The sequence below is a fragment of the Martes martes genome, assembly GCF_963455335.1.
Source record: "Martes martes genome assembly, chromosome: 5".
NCBI classification, from domain to species: domain Eukaryota; kingdom Metazoa; phylum Chordata; class Mammalia; order Carnivora; family Mustelidae; genus Martes; species Martes martes.
In genome coordinates this window covers 165467163-165488921 of record NC_137892.1, presented here as the reverse complement: position 1 = coordinate 165488921, position 21759 = coordinate 165467163, and the positions used below count along the sequence as shown (strand labels likewise).

General features: G+C 56.5%; 1 protein-coding gene across 3 annotated transcripts; it reads left to right on the top strand.

The window, feature by feature from the left end:
• The first annotated feature begins 1267 nt into the window (after positions 1 to 1267).
• EXOC3 (exocyst complex component 3) lies at positions 1268 to 21619 on the top strand. Of its 3 annotated transcripts, none has more exons than XM_080804207.1 (13): positions 1268 to 1437; positions 3075 to 3254; positions 4833 to 5052; positions 10158 to 10839; positions 12839 to 12956; positions 13795 to 13920; positions 15032 to 15132; positions 16723 to 16833; positions 16929 to 17079; positions 18417 to 18539; positions 20182 to 20343; positions 20710 to 20837; positions 21157 to 21619. In XM_080804207.1, exons 2-13 carry the CDS (start codon positions 3111 to 3113, stop codon positions 21326 to 21328), a joined length of 2238 nt encoding a protein of 745 aa, XP_080660333.1. In that variant the 5' UTR covers positions 1268 to 1437; positions 3075 to 3110; the 3' UTR covers positions 21329 to 21619. The 3 variants fall into 3 exon arrangements, with proteins under 3 accessions (XP_080660333.1, XP_080660332.1, XP_080660334.1); XM_080804206.1 differs by having other exon boundaries at positions 1356 to 1461; XM_080804208.1 differs by lacking the exon at positions 1268 to 1437 and adding an exon at positions 1697 to 1763.
• Positions 21620 to 21759: the final 140 nt, after the last annotated feature.

The window sequence follows — 21759 nt, the reverse complement described above, 5'->3', positions numbered from 1 at the left end:
ACGCACACAGCCCCGCCCCCGCGGGGACCCCGCCCCGACGCACACACCCCCCACCCCGTGGGGACCCCGCCCCGACGCACACACCCCCCCCCCCGCGGGGACCCCGCCCCGACGCACACACACACCCCCCCCCGCGGGGACCCCGCCCCGACGCACACAGCCCCGCCCCCGCGGGGACCCCGCCCCGACGCACACACACCCCCCCCCCGCGGGGACCCCGCCCCGACGCACACACACACCCCCCCCCGTGGGGACCCCGCCCCGACGCACACACCCCCCCCCCGCGGGGACCCCGCCCCGACGGCCGCACGCGCCCCGAGGGGACCCCCGCCCCGACGCACACACACACCCCCCCCCCGCGGGGACCCCGCCCCGACGCACACAGCCCCGCCCCCGCGGGGACCCCGCCCCGACGCACACACACACCCCCCCCGCGGGGACCCCGCCCCGACGCACAACCCCCCGCGGGGACCCCGCCCCGACGCACACACCCCCCCCCCGCGGGGACCCCGCCCCGACGCACACACACCCCCCCCCCGCGGGGACCCCGCCCCGACGCACACACACCCCCCCCCCCCGCGGGGACCCCGCCCCGACGCACACACACCCCCGCCCGCGGGGACCCCGCCCCGACGCACACACACCCCCCCCCCCCGCGGGGACCCCGCCCCGACGCACACACACCCCCGCCCGCGGGGACCCCGCCCCGACGCACACACACACCCCCCCCCCGCGGGGACCCCGCCCCGACGCACACACACCCCCGCCCGCGGGGACCCCGCCCCGACGCACACACACCCCCCCCCCGCGGGGACCCCGTCCCGACGCACACACACCCCCCCCCCGCGGGGACCCCGCCCCGACGCACACAGCCCCGCCCCCGCGGGGACCCCGCCCCGACGCACACCCCCCCCCGCGGGGACCCCGCCCCGACGCACACACACACCCCCCCCCCGCGGGGACCCCGCCCCGACGCACACCCCCCCCGCGGGGACCCCGCCCCGACGCACACACCCCCCCCCCCGCGGGGACCCCGCCCCGACGCACACACACACCCCCCCCCGCGGGGACCCCGCCCCGACGCACACAGCCCCGCCCCCGCGGGGACCCCGCCCCGACGCACACACACCCCCCCCCCGCGGGGACCCCGCCCCGACGCACACAGCCCCGCCCCCGCGGGGACCCCGCCCCGACGCACACACACCCCCCCCCCCCGCGGGGACCCCGCCCCGACGCACACACACCCCCCCCCCCCCGCGGGGACCCCGCCCCGACGGCCGCACGCGCCCCCCGCGGGAGCCCCTGCGGGGACCCCGTACAGGTCCGCCCCCGGACCGTCCGACAGCTCAGGCCCCGCCTTTCCGGCGCGCGGCGGAAGCGGAAGTGCCCGCGGGCAGCTCACTTCCGGCCGGGGGCTCCGGTGGGCGGCGGCGGGAGGTGCGTGTGCGGCGGCGGCGGGAGGTGCGTGTGCGGCGGCGGCCGCGACGGAGGGCGGTGTCCGGGGGCGGTCGCGGGCGTGCGCGGATTGGGGGCGGTGCGCGCGGCCCCGGGCGGTGGGCAGCTCTCCACGGACGCGGCCGGGGCGCGCGGGCGGCCCCGAAGGCTGGGCGGAGGCCTTCCCGTCCTCCCCCTGGGAGGTCCTCCCCCGGGGAGCGCCCGGTGCTCGCGGCTGGGGGACGGGACCGCGGACCGCGAGGGCCGCGCCGGCTGGACAGCTGCGGGGGCAGCGCGCAGGGGCGGCGGCGGGACGCGCGGCGCGTCGGGTCGGTGGCGCCAGCGAGCGGGGCGGGCGCGTGCAGGTGCAGAGGGACCGGCGCGAGGGGGGCTGGGCGTCCTGGGGCGCTGGGCTCCGGCCCAGGGCTGCGGCTCGCGCCCCCGGCTCTGGCGTCTCCCGGCCAGAGGGTGCAGCGGGGCGGTCCCCGGCCGGCCGGCCGGTGCGGCGGGGAGGAGGAGCGGGAAGGCGTGCCCCGGGGGGACAGGAGTTAACACGGGCGCCCGTGGAGCCGTCCGCGGAGGCCGGGGCTCTGCTGACGGCGCGCGGGAGCTTAGGGAGAGCGCGGGTCTCCGTCATCTGAGAGGCTGGATGCGGAAGCCGTGCGTGGGGGTGGTGGGCTGAGCTCAGGGGACACGTCCACGAAGCCCTCTCATTTGCCCGGCGCTCCCGGATGCCGATCTGGCGCCAGGACCGGGCACTGGAGCTGGAAGGGAGGTTTGCTTTGGCGCGCGGGCATCTGTCCGCCTCCTTGTCGTGCCTGAGCGGATCCCTTTGGCCCCCTCCTCTCTGTCTGTTAGGGGGGTTAAAGGTACAAAGTAGAATTTCGGATATTACAGACAGCCCTGGGGTTTTTTATATTTTTAAAAAAAAATTTAAAGATTTATTTGAGAGCGAGCAAACACACATGCAAGCGGACGGTGTGGGGGGAGCGAGAGAGAGCGAATCTCAAGCGGACTCCATGCTGAGGGCAGAGCCCCCAGCCCCAACAGGACCCTGAGATCACAAGCTGAGCTGAAATCAAGAGTCAGGGGCTTAACCGCCGGAGCTACTCAGAGGCCCAGTCGTGGGTTTTGAGGGGCATGTGCTGGGACTTGAGCTGGGGTGGGTGAGGCACGTTGAGGTGTGTGCTGTCCCTTTGCCTCTGTGTCCTCGCCGAGGCCTCCTGGCCCAGCTGCCCCACCGGTGTGGCCCAAGGGTGCCATGAAGGCTCCAGAAATGGGCTCTGTCTGGGGGAGAGAAGTACCTCGGAGACTGACATCCGATAGGGCGAGGGGTCCTTGTCTCCACACAGATGCCCTCTCTTTGTTCGTAGTTTATAACTGTAAGTGCTTCTGCTTCACCTAAAGGTGAAAGTGCCTTTGTATCTGAGTTCTGAAAGCCCGTGTCTGTCATCGATGCGTTCGAACTCCCGGCTCAGCTTCCCGATGTACTGGATTAAGGATCTCACGTGTTCTCCTTATGGCTCCGTTGTGAACAGCTGAGACTTTGGGGGGGATGTGTTTTGTACCGACCTGTTCTAGCCCCTAACACATCTTCCCCTGCTGCTCCCTCTCTCCCTGTTCACACACGATGCCTCCAGTATGACACGTGCTGAGGTCTCAGCTGCCTTTTAACCATGAAGGAGACAGACCGAGAGGCTGTAGCAACAGCTGTCCAGAGGGTTGCGGGGATGCTCCAGCGCCCGGACCAGCTGGACAAAGTGGAGCAGTACCGCAGAAGAGAGGCCCGGAAAAAGGCCTCGGTGGAGGCCAGACTGAAGGTACGAGACCACAGGGGCCACAGGCGTCCGCTTTACTCCGTCAGGACGGATCCGTCTATCTTGAATGCGGTTGCTGAGTAACGTCGCCATTGTAGTTTTGCCAAATGAGATTTTGTGATGATCTGGAGAGAGGCGGAACAGACCATCCCCTTTCTTTAACACGTTCTTTCCAAAAGCGTATCACCAAGCAGCAGATTTATAGAGCAGATTGGGGGAATGTTGGAAACACCAGAGGAACAACCTTTGAAGCACACAGAAGTGTCCATTTAAATGTCAAACAATACTAGAAGACTAGCGGCTGTCCTTAATTCTTAGAAATTACAGGTGCCACTACAGAGCATTTTGTTTAGAACTTTCCAGCACACACTGTGGCTGGCTGGCTGTGTGCCAGGCACTCTGCTGGCCCTGCGGGGGAGGAGGGAGGAGAGCGAGGCACATTTATTTAATGATGTGAGAGTGGGGCAAGAAAGAAAATTATTCTTTTTCAAGGTATTTTATGATTGGTTTGGTTTTCAACCTAATTTGTATTAGGAAGTGAGTTTTTTAAAAAAGCTTATATTCCGTGTCATCATACAGATGTTAAGACCGTGGTCTGCCATGAGGGACAGGCAGCAGAGGGGTCTTGGGGGCTCAAGAGAGTGCCTCTGAGGAAAGTTCATCTTCACACTCATGTGGCACTTGAAACGCTGTCAGCATCTGGGTAGTGGCAGGCTTGGTAAGACAGGATGAGGATCGTTCGTTTGTACCCACACGAAGGATCCAGAGACTGGTGGGACTTAATTAAAACACTAATTTTACTTTAATTTAAAAGATAGTTTGGACCTGCTGCATTTTTAGTCAGCACTTCAGTCTGCTCCAGGAACTTAGGGGATTAACTGATAATCATCCCTAGTGGCCTAGAAACCTCGTGTGGTTTGTTACCATCATTGTTAACAATTTCCACGCGCAACTTACGGTTCCCGAGTCGAATGTGTTCCTGGCTTTGGTTGTGCCACCCGGCCTTCCCTTCCCCTCCACTGGCTGCCTCTTCTTCACATCCCCTCCCTTTTGGCTGTACCACTTGCTGCTGGCAGTGCTGGCGGACTGAGTCTGGATCCCAGATGAAGCAGCCCTCCGCAGTGGGCCAGCCATCCTAGAGCTGAGTCTGGTCCCGGCTGAGTGGCTGGAGGCCCTGTACTCAGAGCTGATGAGCGAGTCCTGACAGTCTTGGATGAGGCCTGAGGGCGCTGCGGAGGCCTGGGGCAGCCCCGGGACCAGAGGGAGGCCCGGGGAGACCACATGTGGCGTCCTCCTGGGGCGGTCCCAGGAGCCTGAGGCATGCCCATCGTGGTATCCAGAATCTTTAGGCTGAGGGCCTGGTTGAGGAGTTTGGGAGGTGTTCTCAGGCAACGATGAAAAAAAAGAAAAGCTATTTTGTGACTCAGTTAAGTCCTTGCTGAATTTTATTCTCTTTTCTCTGAGTATTGGCTGTTCTCAGCTATTGAAATTTGTCTCTTGTGAACTTGAACTTTCTGAAGATTTGTCTGTGGCTGTCCTAGCTCCGCTGACCACCCCCTCACCCCTGGATGTGTCCCCCAGGCTGCGATCCAGTCCCAGTTGGACGGTGTGCGCACAGGCCTGAGCCAGCTGCACAACGCACTGAACGATGTCAAAGACGTCCAGCAGTCCCTGGCCGACGTCAGCAAGGACTGGAGGCAGAGCATCAACACCATCGAGAGCCTCAAGGACGTGAAGGATGCTGTCGTGCGGCACAGCCAGCTTGCCGCAGCTGTGGAAAACCTCAAGAACATCTTCTCAGGTGGCCGGTGGGGACAGCTGGGGATGGCGGGTGCCTGGGGCGTCAGGGCTGGAGTGCTGTCACTTCTCTTTCCCTTGCCGTACGGGTGGTGCAGAGCCGGGCCCGGTTTTTGTGCTGTATATTTACAGCCCTTCCTTGGGGTGGACAGTGAGTTTGATTCCCACCTCTGTGGCTAACTTCTTGTTTGCACTAAGGGTGGAAGGGACCAGTTGAACAAGCAGAGACGAGTCGAATACTTGTAGTTCTGTTTGGATGGAGGCACTGAAATGGATTAACAGAATAAGCACTTGTGAGCTTCATTCGCTGGGCTGCAGGGTGGCTGTCAGGTCAGGAGACCAGATGGGACTCCAACAGGTGACAGAGAAAAGTGTCGTGGGAGACAGGACGGGGTGGGGGTAGTTCCCAGCTGGAGAGGTGATGGCAGCGAATGGCATTTCCTAAGAGAAGAAGAGTGTGCCCATGCCCAGGGGTGGGGAGAGCAAAGAAGGGACACATTCTACAGCCTTGGTCAGCACTGGGCAGGATCTGGTGGAGGCCTTGGGGCTGGTTGGGGTGGTGTGGGGACAGGAGGGGTGGGGTGGCCCTTTCAGAGCCGTGTCCCAGTACCTCACCAGTGAGGGGCTCTGCAGCCTATCCAGGAACAGTGTCATTTGTCATGTGGGTGGGGCTCCATGTCTGCTCAGCACAGTCCAGAGCCCGTCCCACCCGTCATCCCCTCACCTCTGTAAGGGTCACCGGCATCCCAGCAAGAGACCTTGGGATGGTCTGACCCCTTCCCTTCCTTTATTCCGTGTCTGGTCTCAGTGAATTTTTTCTGTCCTTCTCTAACCTTTGCTCAACCCCGGAGTGTAATCTGCCAGCTCCTCACACCACTGTACAGCCACATCATGGCCCTGCTCCAGCCGCATCGTACCTTGGTAATTTGTGTCCTGTTCAGCTCTGCTCCTCGGACTCCTCTCACGCTCTTGTCCGGTGGCAGCGTTGTTGAGTACCTGGCCCCCTGGCTCATCTTCCCAGGGTCTGAGACTTCAGGCCGAGTTCCAGGTTGCTTCTCACATCCTGCCCCCACGAATACCTCGGCATTGCCGACTCCACAGTGGGTGCCGAGGAAGCCTCTGTCTTGGTGACTGTTGGCTGCCCGGAGCTGGAACGTAGTCCCTGAGCCCGAATGTCCTTCATGACTGTGAGCCAGCTCCTTGCTTGCTAACTTTCCTCCTTATGATTTCCTGTTGACTGGTAACATTTCCTCCTAGTCAAATGACCAAAAAGTTACTTTCCTGGAGGAAGTTCATCCACAGGAGTTGAAAATAATTTTCTTCCCTTGAAGAACGAATGAGGCTACTTATGTACATGTTTTTGGTAGCAGTATACTGTATCGGGAAGATGTGCTGGTTTGACTGCCTTTAGACGTTTCTCATTGCCGGTCATTTGGTAGTACTGTGCACCCAGCCTTTTTCTTCCACTTTGTTTTAACATGAGATGCACTTAATATAAAATTTACCATCTTGATTGTTTTTGAGTGTACAGTTCTCTGGTGTTAGGTACTTCCACATTGTGCAGCTGTCACCACCATCCGCCACCAGAACTCTTTTCATCTCGTAAAACAGACTGTACAGTGCTGTGTGTCAGTGACGTGCAAGTGACACTGAGAGAAAACCACCAAACTCTGCGCCATTGAATGATGGCTCCCTGTTTCCTCTCCCCTTACCAGTTGTGGGTCTGTTTAGATTTTCTGTTTCTTCGTAAGTTAGTCTCTAGGTTTTTGCCTGGGTGTCTGGGTCATCTGGTTGGTTGCTGTACCGTCCTCCATAGTACTCTCAGGAGCCTTTCTGTTTCTGTAGAATCAGCAGCAATGCCCCTGCTTTCATTTCTCTCTCTCTCTCTTTTTTTTTTTTTTTTTAGCATAAGCGTTGCTGGCTATGCACTTGTCCTTAAACATTGCTCTGCTGGAGCCCGCAAGTTCCAGTTTGTTGGGTTCTATTTTTGTTTCCGTGTTTTCTAATTTCTCCTGTGAGTTCTTTGAGCCAGTGATTGTGTTATTTAATTTCTACCAATTTGTGAATTTTTCATCTATTACAGATTTCTAACTTCATCCCATCCTGGTTGGAAAAGATACGTTGTATAATATCTACCTTTTGAAATGTATTGAGATTTAATTTGTGATTTTACATAAGATCTGTCCTGGAAAATGTGCTCTCGGGAAGGACGTGTGTGGCTGCGGGGGGGAAGGACGTGTGTGGCTGTTGGGCGTGTGTCTGTTAGATGGAGCTGGTCGATTGTGTTGCTCGGGTCCTGTATGTCCTTATTCATCCCCTGGTGGTTGTCCCGTCCGCCACCGGGAGTGACGTGACTGCCTGATTTCCAGTTTGTGAATTTCTGCTCTTCATATTTCGATGGTCTCTCCTTGGGTGTGTGATTGTTTGTAATTTATCTTCTTGCTGTGGAGAGCGTTTTGTTAACCTGGATCGTCGTCTTTGTCTCTTGTAAACTTGCTGATTTCAAGTCCGTCGTGTGCGGCATTAGTGGGGCCGCCTGCTCTACTTTGGTCACTGTTCGCCTGGCGATCTTCTCCCACCTTTCATGTCAGCCTGTTTGTGTCTTTGCATCATGGGTGAGTCTCTTACAGATAGCACATGGCTGGATCTCGTGTTTTTATCCATTCTGCCAGTCTCTGTTTTTTAACTGAGGAATTAATCCATTTACATTTGAAGCAATTACTGAAAATGGCTGACACATTTCTGCATTTTGCTGTTTGATTTCTATGTGACTTACAGTCTTTGATCCTCATTTCCTGCTGTTTCTGTCTTCTTTTGTGTTCAGTTGACTTTTTTTTGTGGTGAAATGTTTAAGTCCTTTCTCATTCCTTTTTTATGTATTCAGAATCTGTTTTCTTTGTAGTTACTGTGTGGATTACACTTAACCTCTAAAGTTAAAAATATTCTTGAATTTATGCCAGCTTAACTTCAGTAACAGACAAAAACTCTGCTCACCCCCTTTCAGTTATTGATCTCACAAAATTACGTCTTTATACATTATCCGAAAATGTAGACGAGTTGTTTATTATGCATTAGTCTCTCAAATTATGTGGAAAACACCATGCGGAAGTATAAACCAGTTACATCAATACTAGCTTTGGACAAATAATTTTTTTTCCCTAAATGTATTAGTCTTTTCGGTTATGTAGGACAAAAGGTAAAGTTACAAACTGAAGTTACCATAACACTAGCTCATGTGGCTGCCCCTGTATTTCCCTTTATTGCGATCTTTATTCCCCCATCGCGCTCTGCACTACCCTCCGGTGTCCTTTCGGCCGCAGGACTCGCTGAGGCAGTTCTCCAGGGCTGCGAGCGCTCAGCCGTGTCTGGAAGTGTCTTTGTGTCTCCCTCACTTTTGAAGGACAGTTTTGCCAGGTGTAGGGCTCTGGGGTGACTTGTTTTCTTTTAGACTTCAACAGTCTTAGCCCAGTGTCCTTGGGCTTCCAGAGTTTCTGATGAAAAATCTGCTTGTTGTCTCGCTGAGGCTCCCTCATAGCGACCAGCTGCTTCCCCCTCGCTGCTTTCCCGGTTCTGTCTTTGGTTTTCAGCAATTTGTTTGTAATGTGTCTTGTTCTTGGCCTCTGAGTTTTTTCTCCTTGGAGCTTATTGAGCTTTTAGATGTTTATATTCCTATCTTTCATCAAGTTAAGTAAGTTTGATCATTATTCAGATGATTTCTCTGTCTTCTTTCCTCTCTCCTCATCTTTGGGGATGTCCAGAGTGTGCACGGTGCCCCAGGGTCCCGCAGGCCTGTCTGCTCTCCTTCAGTCTTTGTTCGTTCTGTCCTTCCTGCTTAGTAACTTTTGTTATCTCATCTCTGCTGACTCTTTCTTCTGTCGGGTCTGCCTTCAGATCCCTGAAGTAGGGTTTTCTGTTTCAGTTACTGTAGTTTTTACCCCCAGAATTCTTTCTGGTTTCTTTTTGGGCTTCTTGTGTCTTCATGGATGTTTGCATTTTGTTCCTGTATCATTTTCTGGCCTTAACCCACGTCTTCCTGGAGCACATTTAAGACTTGTTTTAAAGTCTTCATCCAGTAGAGGGCGCCTGTGGTTCCGGTCGTGATCCCAGGGTCCTCGGATGGAGCCGCGTGTCAGGCTCCTTGCTCAGTGAGGGACGCGCGTCTCCCTCTGCCGCTCCCCTGCTTGTGCCCACTTATGCGCACGCACTCTCTGTCTCTCTCTTTCTGACAAATAAGTAAATAAAATCTTTAAATAAAAGTAAAGTCTTCATCCGGTAGACCGGGCACCTGGTGTCTCCCAGGGATGGTTTCTGTTGGGTCATCTTTTCCCCTTGACTCTCTCACCTTTCTGCGTCTTTGGATGTCTTGTGATTTTTGTTGTTGAATGTTGGACATGTGAATCTCGTAACGTAGTGACTCTGAAAGTCAGATTCTCCTCTTCTGCAGGGTATGCTGATTCTCGTTTATTGTTCGGTCGCTGTCTCTGTGCTGAGGGTCAGACTAAGATGTAAACTGAAGGTCTTCCCAGGTCTTTTCTGAGCCGGACCTTTCCCTGAGCATGTGCAGGCGCTTTTTAATTCTCCCACGAGATTGTGCTTGAATGTCGTAGTCTTTAGTGTGTGGAAGGGGAAGGGAGTAAAAATGGAGGGGGAAACGGGGGCACTGGCCCTTTAAATCATCCGGAAGTCACCTGACTCTAGGGCAAGGGGTTTGCAGCCCCGGTGGCCTGCGTGCAGTAACTGGGTTCCACCACTGTGTGTGCCTCTCCCTGAAGCCCAGATCCCCGGGTTTGGGAGGACGTGGTCCTTCTTGCCCAGCCTGGTTCCCCAAAGCTCTGTGCAAGCTGCTCTGGGAATACGTGTCAGGCTGGGCTGGGGCTGGGAAGGTGCTCCTGGGCTAAGAGCTGAGATAGAGCTGCCAGGCCATCTGCGGGAAGGTGCCAGCCTTCCTCAGACCCAACGCTTCCAAAATAGTTACTCAGATTCTGCCAGTGCAGCTGCTGTCTGGGTGCGGAGACAGATTCCCGGCGCTCCCTCCTCTGCCATCGTCCCAGGCCCCTCCCCAGCCTCTTCCGTGGTCTTTCACACTCCATCTTGTGCCTTTTTCCCTAGTGCCCGAAATTGTGCGGGAGACCCAGGACCTCATAGAACAAGGGGCGCTTCTCCAGGCCCACCGGAAGCTGATGGACCTGGAGTGCTCCCGGGACGGGCTGATGTACGAGCAGTACCGCATGGACAGTGGGAATACTCGTGACATGACCCTGATCCACAGCTACTTTGGGAGCACGCAGGGGCTCTCGGACGAGCTGGCCAAGCAGCTGTGGATGGTGCTGCAGAGGTCACTGGTTACTGTTCGCCGTGACCCCACCTTGCTGGTCTCGGTGGTTAGAATTATCGAAAGGGAAGAAAAAATCGACAGGCGCATACTTGACCGAAAGAAACAAACTAGTTTTGTTCCTCCCGGGAGGCCCAAGAATTGGAAGAAGAAAATGTTTGCGATCTTGGACAGAACCGTGACTACTAGAATTGAGGGCACACAGGCAGACACCAGGGAGTCCGACAAGATGTGGCTCGTCCGCCACCTGGAAATCATAAGGAAGTACGTCCTGGATGACCTCATTGTTGCCAAAAACCTGATGGTTCAGTGCTTCCCTCCCCATTACGAGATCTTCAGAAACCTCCTGAGCATGTACCACCAGGCCCTGAGCACGCGGATGCAGGAGCTCGCGGCCGAAGACCTGGAAGCCAATGAGATCGTGAGCCTGTTGACGTGGGTCCTGAACACCTACACGAGGTAACTCCGAAGTTACTCTTGCACTTTCTTTTACATACAGTTGAGTTGCTTTGCCGCGTGTGCTCAGCTCCCTCAGACGTCGCCTTCTGCTGATGACAGTCTCCCCTCCGGTCCATCTGTGGGCTTAGCCTTGAGGTCCAGGCGCGGCCTCTGGCTGTGCGAACGCTCTTCTGTCTGGGTGGTGCTTCTGCTCTCGACTTCCCATCCCTAGTGAGCAGTTCAGCGTTGGGCTTTTCTGTGACACTGAGTGCCCGCTGTGCACTAGGCCCCTTCCGTCTCGCGGTGGCCTCCCCAGCGTGTGGTCCCACCTGGCAGACGGGTGAGGACACGCAGGCGCAGGAGGCGTGAGGTCCCGGGACCGGCACGGATCGCGGGAGGCACCAGCTCCCTCCTCCTGGCTGCCAGTGCCCCCCAGTTTGGTTTCTTCTCACCAGTATCCTGGAAAAATCCGTTCTTTTATACTTCAGCCTTAAGGTTTGGTCACTTCGCGAAAGGGACGTGAGCCGTTTTGTGCTTGTACTCGTCTGACGCAGGGTTGGGAATTGTGGCCGCGGTGCGGTTTGCTGACGTTCTTTAAGATTAGCTAGCCAAGGGGAAGATACATTTTTGGATTTTGCTGGGTTTTGTGAATCGAGAACAGTATAAAATTCTGTGCTGTAGTTATTTTTAGCCTGTCTTTTTGCTCGCGTGCAGAAATTTGTTAAACCTCTTGCTTATCAGTAAGGGTTCGGATGTTTTGTGTGTATATTGGTAACCGGTTATAGTAGAGAATGCGAACGTCTTAATGTAAAAACAGGAGAAACGCTCTCTCACCCGTGACGACGGTGGTCACTCTGGCGTGTCTGCAGCTGCGTTGTGCCCGGCCTGGGTACTGTCCCCTGGGCGCTGCCCTCTCCCGGCCCACAGGTCCGGGTGATCACCGTCCTCCCCAGCCTGTGGCCGTCTCTGTTCAGGCCTCGAGTTCTCGTTACCCCACGAGGAAAGCACCGTGAGGGTCATCTTCGTGTTGTGCGTGAGGAGACTGAGGCACCGGGGGTCCCGTGCCCAGCATGTACGTGGCCAGCCGCGGAGAGCAGGAGACTCTGGGCCGTGCGCCCTCGTCGCTGCTCCAGCCGCCGGACTGGGCACGCATTTGTTCATGTGCAGTTGCGTGTCTTGGTTTCGTGCGTTTTTGTGTGTGCGCAGCTGCGTACCGACCGCCTTCTCAGCATTTGGACTTTTCCGCGTGGGAAACACTGAGCTGCTTTCGTGCTAGAAACGTGTCACACTGCAGAGGCTCTTGGGTGACGATCTCGGCTGAGCGAACAGTCTCTGGGCACTTGCAGGGTTTCCCGAAGCGCCTGTCGCCGGGGAGGAGCCTGCGGCTCTGGCGGAGGGCGGGCCGGCTGCCGGGGCTCCGCGTTTTCCTGGAAATGGGTATCTAGGGAGTACGGCCCAGGGCGTGAGATTTTTTTTGAACGTCGAAACCTTGGACTTCTAAGAACCGAACCACACAAGGGTCAGAACTGTCTTCTAATGGGAACTTTTCTGAAATCCGCCCACGTCCCTGCCTTCTTACCCGCGGTTGTCTGAACGCGCTGATCTCCCGGCCGGCGCGTCTCTCGTCAGGAAGCGCAGGGACGGGCACCGCGGACTTGAGCGCTTACGCTTCTGCGTCCCTGTGCTTGCTTGTCGTCCCGTGGGTGACAGGACCTGCCCGCGCAGCACCTCTGCTTCGCCGGGCCCTGGCCTTCCCCGGGGCAGGCGCTGGGCGTCAGCCACACACGTCTCCGCCCGCGGGCTTGCTTTCCCGAGAGACGCGGGGGCCGCGGGCTGAGGCCAGGGACAGAGGGGCCTCGTGTGACCACTCCTGGCCCAGCGCTCGCCCGGGGCCTGCCCCTCCTCCCTGGCACGGTCTTGAGGATGCTCGGGCATTTGCGTGTCAGAAGAAAGAGCGACGCTTAGCTGAGCGCTCTGTCTCCCCGCTAACTCTCCTTTCTCACACCCGGCTTTGCCGTAGTGCAGAGATGATGGGGAACACGGAGCTGGCCCCAGAAGTGGACGTCAGCGTCCTGGAGCCTTTGCTCTCTCCAGACGTGGTCTCTGAGCTGCTCAACACGTACATGTCGACCCTCACCGTGAGTAGAGCGGTGCGCGCCTCCGAACCAGGCCGCGTGGGCGCGCTCGGTCGCGCTCTCGCTGAGGCCCCCGGGCGGGAGGAGGCGGGGGAGCGACCTGGTTTGGTGTCGGCTTCCGCAGGGGGCGTGGGCTCTGTGTCTGGGGCATCGGATCTTCTAGTGTGTGTTGCCCAGCTAGGTGCGGAGGGTGGCTCGTTTTCCGGCCCCGGGCGTAGAGCCTGCGCGTGTGGCCCACGGGTACCGAAACCTCCTCTGGCTGGAGGAGTGAGCCTGTCTGGCCCCCGGGAGCCGGATGGGCAGTGGTGACTGCCAGCCTCTCAGAGCTGAGCCTAGGAGTGGGAGGGTGGCAGTTGGGGCCCAGGTGGCCGCCCCCCCCCCACACACCCGTGACCCCAGGGGGTCTGCGAGGAGCATGGGAAGGTCGGGGCTGCTCCCCTGGCCGAGGTGAGCCCGAGCAGTTGGCAGCATCCCGACTGAGAGGCTGAGCCCCGCCCAGGGACGCAGGGAGGGGTCCGGGCTCCCAACGAGGCGGCGCTGGTGTGGTGTCTTTTGGGGACAAGCCTGCGGGGGGCACGTCTGCCTCCTCTTTCCGTGTGCAGCCGACCAGCCTGGCCTGGCCTGCAGCGTGGTGCTCGTCCAGACGGTGGCTGCTGGAGGCGGCACCTGGCGCAGAGGTGGCTTGTGGAATGGCTTCTCTGGTGTCCCCTTGTTTGGGAATAGTGACTCCCAGGGCCCTGAGTTTGGTTTTCGCTGCCGCACGGCTGAGGAGAGGCCGTGTGCATTGCCTTAGAGGGCCACGTTCTGTTCTTCCCTTTTCTGTGATGCCAAATTTCTGTAGTCGAACATCATTGCCTGGCTGCGGAAAGCACTAGAAACAGACAAGAAGGACTGGGTAAAAGAGACCGAGCCCGAAGCCGACCAGGATGGGTACTACCAGACGACACTCCCTGCCATCGTCTTCCAGGTACCATCGTGTGCTTCTGAGGTTCACTGCTGGATCGCCCTGGGGTCTGTGGGTTCTACAGGTGGACGGAAAGTGCCTCCCTCCCTAAAGACAGAGGGAGCCCTTCCCGGTGCCTCAGGCCCCTCCCTCTCCGGAGCAGAAGGTGCCAAGGGTCACCCGTCCAAGCAGTTTTGCCCAGAGTTACTCTAGTTTTCCTGAAGCGTTTGAGTTTGCGCTAGAACCTAACTACATGTTACTTGCATGTGACGCTCAGATTTGAGTTTGCTTGTTTGATGTTTTCTGATGTTGAAAGGGCTAAGATTTGTCTTCTAAAATGCCACCTGATTGAGTACGACCCCATGGGTTTGGGGAAGTGTCCTTTATGGTCTTGTGGTTCCTTTGCTTTTTGGTGCCCTGCACCTGCTGGCGTCCCCCAGCTTCCCTACTGTCCTTTTCTTCTGGCCTCTCAGTTTTTCCTCCTGGAGGAAGCCTTCTGGCAGGAGGAGGGCTGAGTCACGTTCTAGCCCTTGTGTGGGACCACGTCGCTGGCATGTGCTTGGATGCCAGCCGGGCACAATGAGCACTGTGGGCATCTGTCTCTGGATGACACCGTGAGCCACAGAGGGATCTCCCCCTTTCCTTTATTTTGGAAACTGGTGTCATGACAGACTGTACGCACCGCAGGCCTGGGGTGAGCTTGGCCTCCCCGCCCTCTCCACGTGTAGCTCCCCTCGGCTCCAGGGTGTACCCTCCCAGTTCTTCGTAAGGAATTCAACATCACAAGTCACAGCCCAGCCCCTGGCACCCTTGTGACCCCGGCTGCACCCGACCCCCTTAGGCCCCCCGTCTCCCTGTCAGCTCACTGAGAACACAGATTTCCCTCCGTGTGGAGATCAGCCCGTCTGCAGGTAATTAGGAAGTGATTCACTTGTTTTTTTCTTTTTCATCTGATGAGAAAGTTGTTCATTTAACTGACTTGCTATTTTTTGAGTGGTTCCCCCCCAACCCCTGATTTTGGACTGGAACTACCAGTTGGCAGATGGGGGTTTGTATAATGGGAAATTGCACCCTTGTGAGTTTATATTAGAATTCATAAACTCTCCGATTTTTTTTTTAACTCTCCGATTTTTAGATGTTCGAACAGAATCTTCAAGTTGCTGCTCAGATAAGTGAAGATTTGAAAACAAAGGTACTTGTTTTGTGTCTTCAGCAAATGAACTCTTTCCTGAGTAGGTATGTATTTTGCCAGTGCGCTCATTTAGAAAGTGTATGTTTTTAAAACTTAAAAGCAAGATTTTGATCCTAATATGCCTGATGTTAAAAAGTACTTTAGGCCTGGATTTGTTGTCGTGATCTTTGTTATTTTGAAACAAGCCTTTGGAACAGATTACACTGTTTTCCTGAGAGCCCAGATGGGCCTGATTCTCCTCCAAATGCTTCCTTCCACTTGTCTGCACTGCCCGGGGCCTGGGAGGGACTCCCATCAGGTGGTGGCTCCAGTTCCAGTCACTGGGAGTCGCCACCCCCTCCCCCTCAACGGGGCTGGGGAATGTGTCTCCAGGTCTCCTCTCTTTGACTTCATCGGGAAGATTTTCAAACCTATACAGAAGCAGAAAGAATGGTGTAAAAACAAACCAACCCATCGTCCACCTTCCAAAGCTGCCCCTTTAAAGCCCCTCTCCCCCAAGCATTTTAAAGCAAGTCCCATTTTGGCATTTCAGCCTGTGTGCCCTCACTCTGGCCAAGGGCCAGCTCACACCAAGTTTGTATTTGGGTTTCCCCAGTGGTTTCAGACGTGCCTCCTTCTAGTTGTGTATGAAGACTCAGCTAGCAGCAGGTCTGGGCTCCCAGGTCTCGGGGAGAGTAGCGTGGCCTTGCCTCTCTGTGAGCCACTGGCCTGTGGACACGTGCGGATTTATGTCCCAGGGCCCAGCACCTTCTTATCCGGCCCTGAGTGCTGGCCTCGGGAGCCACATGTTGGCTCTAAAGGCTTGTGAGACTCCTCTTTATTTTCTTGCTGTTTCGCAAGAACCCGGTGTAGGTGGGGTATGCCCCACGTTGTGGCACACCGCGGTGTGAGGTCTGCCTGCCCTGCCCTGCGGACTGAGAGTCCCCGTCAGCCGTACCCCTGAGGGTCATGGCCCCAGTTGTTTTGCTAGCAGAAAGAGGAAATTTTCCTCATCAGCCTCAGAAGTTTGCTTACCTGAACTGCACGTTGGACAGAAAGGTGGAATAAATGCATAATTATTTCTTTTTAATTGCCAACTTTGCTCCTTTTTTAAGGTCTTTTAAACATATGTACAGTGTGTTGCAGTGTTGTGTTCTGGTGTGTGAGCCTAACAATTTCAGAAATAAAATATGTAGTGATCTCAGTTGCTTGTTTTCTTGACCTCAAATGAGTAAGTTATTTATTTTTGAGTAATTTCTTAATTTGACTTTTTCAGGGAAAGTTTCAGAAAGTGACATTTTATCTAATATTTGATTATGCTTCCAACATGTAGTATGAATTTCTAGGCAAATTGTGTGTTAGATAAAATAATAATTTTCCCCTCACAAATATTTCAAAATATTGGTGTACTGAGAATACTGAATCGCATTCCAGAGCCTGACACAAAGTATATTTTTAGTAATCCATTTAAGGTGATCAGCTTCCCTGATTTTTCGTTAGTATATAGGTCATCCAAAAATGTATTTTTCAATACTTACCTGGTCAAATGTTAACGAAGCCAGGTGTCTTCATCAGGTGTGATTTCCTCGTGAAGTTCGGCACACCCCCCAGGGCCCCCCTTACCGATGGTTCTGCTGGGGGCTGTGTGTTCGCAGATACAAAGAGGAGGCCCAGTCGTATAAAGAGGAGCACCTCCGGGACCGGCAGCACCCGCACTGCTACGTCCAGTATATGATCGCCGTCATCAACAACTGCCAGACCTTTAAGTAAATGACTGTGGGGCACAGGGTGACCCCAGAATGAAAGGGCAGAAGGGAAGTGTTCTCAGTTGCTTCACTGAGCCCTGCTTGTTTCCTTACAGAGAATCCATCGTCAGTTTGAAAAGGAAGTACCTGAAAAGTGAGACTGAAGAGGGCATGTCTCTGAGCCAGCCCAGCATGGATGGGATTCTGGACGCCATCGCACAGGAGGGCTGCAGCAGCCTGCTGGAGGAGGTCTTCCTGGACCTGGAGGTGGGAGCCGGTTCTTTGCTGCTTTGTTTCCAGGCTGAGAATCACGTTTCCGTCCGGTGTGGGTCTGTGACCCACCCTGTGACCGCACCCTGTGACCCAGATGGAGCCGACATTCCGGTTCGCCTTTCTCCCTGGGAAAGGGCCTTTGCTTTTCTGTGAGGTACGCCTCGTATGATGTGGGTGCAGAGTGGAGGTCCTTCCGGTGTACAGTTGGACAGGATACCATTAGATAATAAAGAGACTAATCTCAGTGGATTATAAAATGGAAAGAAGTACGTAGAAGGAAGACAGACTATGTTCGTTAGCAAATTCTTGATACCAGAACCAAATTGAGAATTCATCCATGTTTGCACACCCACCACGTGGACCAGTCTCAGCTTTGAATAAAAGTACGACACGGAGTCCTTGACAAAATGCACTTAGCATCATGTCAGAGGCATAATGCACCAAGAACAAGTAGGGATTATTTCAAAAATACAGGCATTACATTGATGTGTAGACAGAAACCAGAGCATATTTAAAAAATAAAACCGTGATCGTCTTGGGTCCTCCTGGGAAGGAAGGAGCTGGCGAGGATCGTCTGGGGTGATTGGTGGTATCGTTTTGTGATGTCGTATGCTCTCTCAGAAGTGGTTTAGTACGTGGATAGATGATTACGGATTATAATCTAAATGGATTAGATGAAATGCATACATTTGAAATTATTTCCAAATAAAAAAACTGTAACAAGGACACAAGTAAACCCTTTCACAGAAGAAGTGTTACGGGTGTCCGAAATGTGAGAACAGAATGCCCGGTCTTCCCAGTCTTCAGAGACACGCACACTCAAACTGAGTGTTCTCTGTGGCTTTGCGGGCCGGCAGGTAGCGCTGTAGGCACGGGAGAGGGCGTGCTCTCATGAGTTCTCTGCAGGACCAGTGTTGTAGCTTTTGGAGGGCCCTGTGGCAAGTTTCCGGGGTTTAGTTTGCACACTTGTTGGCTGACCAGTTCTGCTTTTGGGGTTTCACCTGCAGAAAAGGACAGGTTCATTGCACTGTCCTTTGTAACTGCAAAACGTGAGCAGTTTTAAATGTCCGTTGGGAACAGGTAAATGCAGAATAGCCATATGACATACGCGAACGGTAGAGGCGGCCTGTGTACGGACAGATCTCCACGTCCCCAAAGTCGTGTAGCCAGTGTCTCACATGGTTACGGGATGCGTTTGCGGATCCCGTGGCAGTAGGGTTTTTACGTGTGTATTTCTGTCACAGAACGTCACCGAGGCTCTGCAGCACCTTCCTCTGGATACGTGTGACTCGGGGACAGTGTCCAGCTGATATTTTCTGTGCTCTTTTCAGCAACATCTCAGTGAGCTGATGACAAGAAAGTGGCTGTTAGGATCCAATGCCGTGGACATTATTTGTGTTACTGTGGAAGATTATTTCAGTGATTTTGCCAAAATTAAAAAGCCGTACAAAAAGGTAAGAGTATGGACACATACAGTGACACGGTGTGAGCTCACCTACAGGCCGGAGCCAACCTGCCGTCTTGTGTGGAGCTCCGTGTCCGCTTGGTTCTGGGAATGCACGTTCACGGGTGGTTTCGTGAACCTGAGGCGGGAGACGTCCATGTCTGGAGACGGGCCGGGTGGAGGCGATGGTGCTTCTGTTCATTTAACCTTCCTGCCGCCTGACACCCCACCAAACCCTCCTTGACACACGGCTGCAGACGCCGGCCGCGCTCGTGACAGGGACCTCCTCAGCAGCCCCAGAAGCCCTGGAAGGGAGCGTGGGGGCGGCCGCTGAGGCCGGGGCTAAGTGGCAGTTCGCTCCGCAGGGTCCCCGTCCAGGGCACAAGCTGGCTGCCGGCTTTCTCCAGTCCAGTGGAGGCCCCGGGGCTCTTCTCTGTGTGGCCGGGCCCTGGAGAACCCAGGAGCCCTGCCCCAGATGTGGAGAGCCCCCATGGGCCCCAGCCGCGTGCCCGTCCTCTGGGGTGTCCCCGAGCTACCCGGTTCCTCCTGCGGGGCCTGGGCCTCTCTCCTCGTGGATTCTCAGGGTCTCAGGCAGCGTTTGCTGCTGTTGCTGTAACAAGTGATAGGATTTCAAAAGTCGGGCTTTCCATATGTTTTTTCCCGGCTCATAGGAAATGGTTTGGCTATACCGACCTCGTGTTCAGATGTTTTGTAAAACTTCTGATTGTTTCTGGGTTCTGTGTCAGGACCTTTCAGATCTCTGTGTAGATGCTTGTGGCGACTGAGCAGTGACACTGTTTTCATTTCTGGTTCTCACACTTTCATGTCTTTTTGTCCTACTGTGGTGACTGGGACCCAGCGTCACCCTTGTCTGAGTGCTCAGTTTAAAGGAAATTCTTGTGACTCTGCCAGTAAGACTGATGCTTGTCAGGAGACCCGGTGACTGGAGCCCTGACTGGTTCTCTCACCTGCTCTGTGCAGAAGCCTCTGGCTGGTCAGAAGGCCGGGGGCTGCTCTCTCGTTGCTTGCCTGGCTTTTAGGTCCAGCGTTTATTTCAGCATTTGGTACGTTGATTTAGTAGTTGGTGCCTGAGGAGCCCAAGTGTGTGTGCTGCCCTCCGGGGGCGGCTTCTCTGGAGGGCTCATCTGCGGGCGCGACTGGGCACGAGTTTCCTCTCGCCACTTGCTTGAGCGAACGCGTGTATGTGCTCTTTCAGGTCCTGGCGCCTGGTGACGGGCAGGAGGGTGGGTGTCCTGCACAGCTGCCTGGCCAGCCTGGGTCTCAGCAGGCACCTGGGGGGGGGGGGCGTGTCTCAGCGGGGAGCCCGGTGGGGAGTCTCAGTGGGAAGCCTGGGGGGTTTAATCTGGGGGGGGTGTCTCAGTGGGAGCCTGGGGGATCCTTGGCAAGGGGTGGGGGTCTCTGTGGGGTGCCTGGGAGAGTCTCAGCAGGGGCTGGGGGGTGTCTCAGCAGGGAGCCTGGGGATTCTTAGGAAAGGGTGGGGTCTCACTGGGGTGCCTGGGGCTGTCTCAGCGGGGGGGGGCCTCAGTGGGATGCCTGGGGGGGGCTCAGTGGGGTGGGGTCTCAGTGGGAGGGGCGTGGGCATCTGAGCAGGAGCCCCAGGGCTGCCTGGCTGACCCTGTGTGTGCCGGCAGAGGATGACCGCGGAGGCGCAGCGGCGAGTGGTGCTGGAGTACCTGCGGGCCGTCATGCAGAAGCGCATCTCCTTCCGCAGTGCTGAGGAGCGCAAGGAGGGCGCCGAGAGGATGGTCCGGGAGGCCGCGCAGCTCCGCCTCCTGTTCCGGAAGCTGGCTGCCGTGAGTGCCGCTCTGGTTCTGTGTCCCCACCAGGGCTGTTGAGGCCCGCTGGCCCGGGCGAATCCCATCAGGGACCAGGTGACCAGTCGGTCCTCCTTGTGAACATGGGAAGGTCTGTTGGACCTGGTGGCTGGGATGGCTTCTAGGGCGTTACCGCGAGCCCCGTGGGAGTGGCGCTAGCTGGACTGGTCTCACCTCTTGGGCTGCCGGCCCCCTGCCCGCAGCGTCCCTGCTGAGGGCACACGGGACGGCTGCCCTGTGGGCCAATCCTGAGCCTTCGGTGGCCACCTGGGCCACAGAGTGCCATGGGCACTCGGCCTGTGTCCCCTCATGGCGCGCGGCAGCTGCACACACATTGTCTTCCAGGGCTGTGGCGAGGACGCAGACGGGCACTGTGACACCATCGTGGCCATCGCGGAAGTTATTAAGCTGACAGACCCGTCGCTGCTCTACCTGGAAGTTTCCACACTGGTCAGCAAATACCCAGACATTAGGTAAGAGCCCGTGGGCCATCTGTTTCAGCTAGAAATTGGGGAACAAAGCAGTAAGCTCATTCCTAGGGTCACTGACAAGATGGAGAGGCCTGACCGTCAGGTGTGCGCGCCGTTGGGGGGCCCAGTGCCTGGGAGGACAAGCTGTGTGGATGATAGCCAGGGGCAGATTGGGCACATCTGTGTGCCTCTGCATCCCCTAGCCCTACTACTGGACCTGAAGTCCATGGGTTCCCAGCCTTGTGCGGCAGATGGAGTGTGACATGGCGGGCGAGCGGCGGGGAGCGCACCCCCGACGTGCCCGTGTTCCCCGCACCTGCAGGGACGAGCACATCGGCGCACTGCTGGCCATGCGAGGGGATACGAGCCGGGACCTGAAGCAGACCATCATCGAGACGCTGGAGCAGGGCCCGACACAGGCCAACCCGAACTACGTGCCCATCTTCAAGGAGATCATGGTTCCCAGTCTGAACGTGGCAAAGCTCCTCAAGTAGCCTGCCAGGCCCCAGCCCTGGAGATGTGTGGCCGCCAGAAAACCCTGAGATGCCCGGGATCCGCGGGCCTGTATCTCCCGCTGCCGCACTCACGGCGCCTTAAAGAACAAGGACTCTGGTGGCCGCGGTACCTCCGGCTTTCTCGTGCTTTGTAACGTCCTTTGTGAAGCAGGCTCCGGTGTGAGGGGCCTCGTGGCGCCTGTCCCTCTTGACCCCTGGGTCTTCATTTCCACACAGTGTAAACACTTACAAACTCTGCTGCTCAGTAAAGAGTCTGATCTCCTGCAGGGACTGAGGGCGTCCTGATGTGAAGGTGTTCTTGCTGGGGGGTGTGGGGAGCAGCCAGGGCCTCCAGGCGGTGGAGCCCAGAGGTGCACCCAGCAGAGAGTCGGCTTGGGATTCTCTCCCTCCCTCTGCCCCTTCCCCCCCGT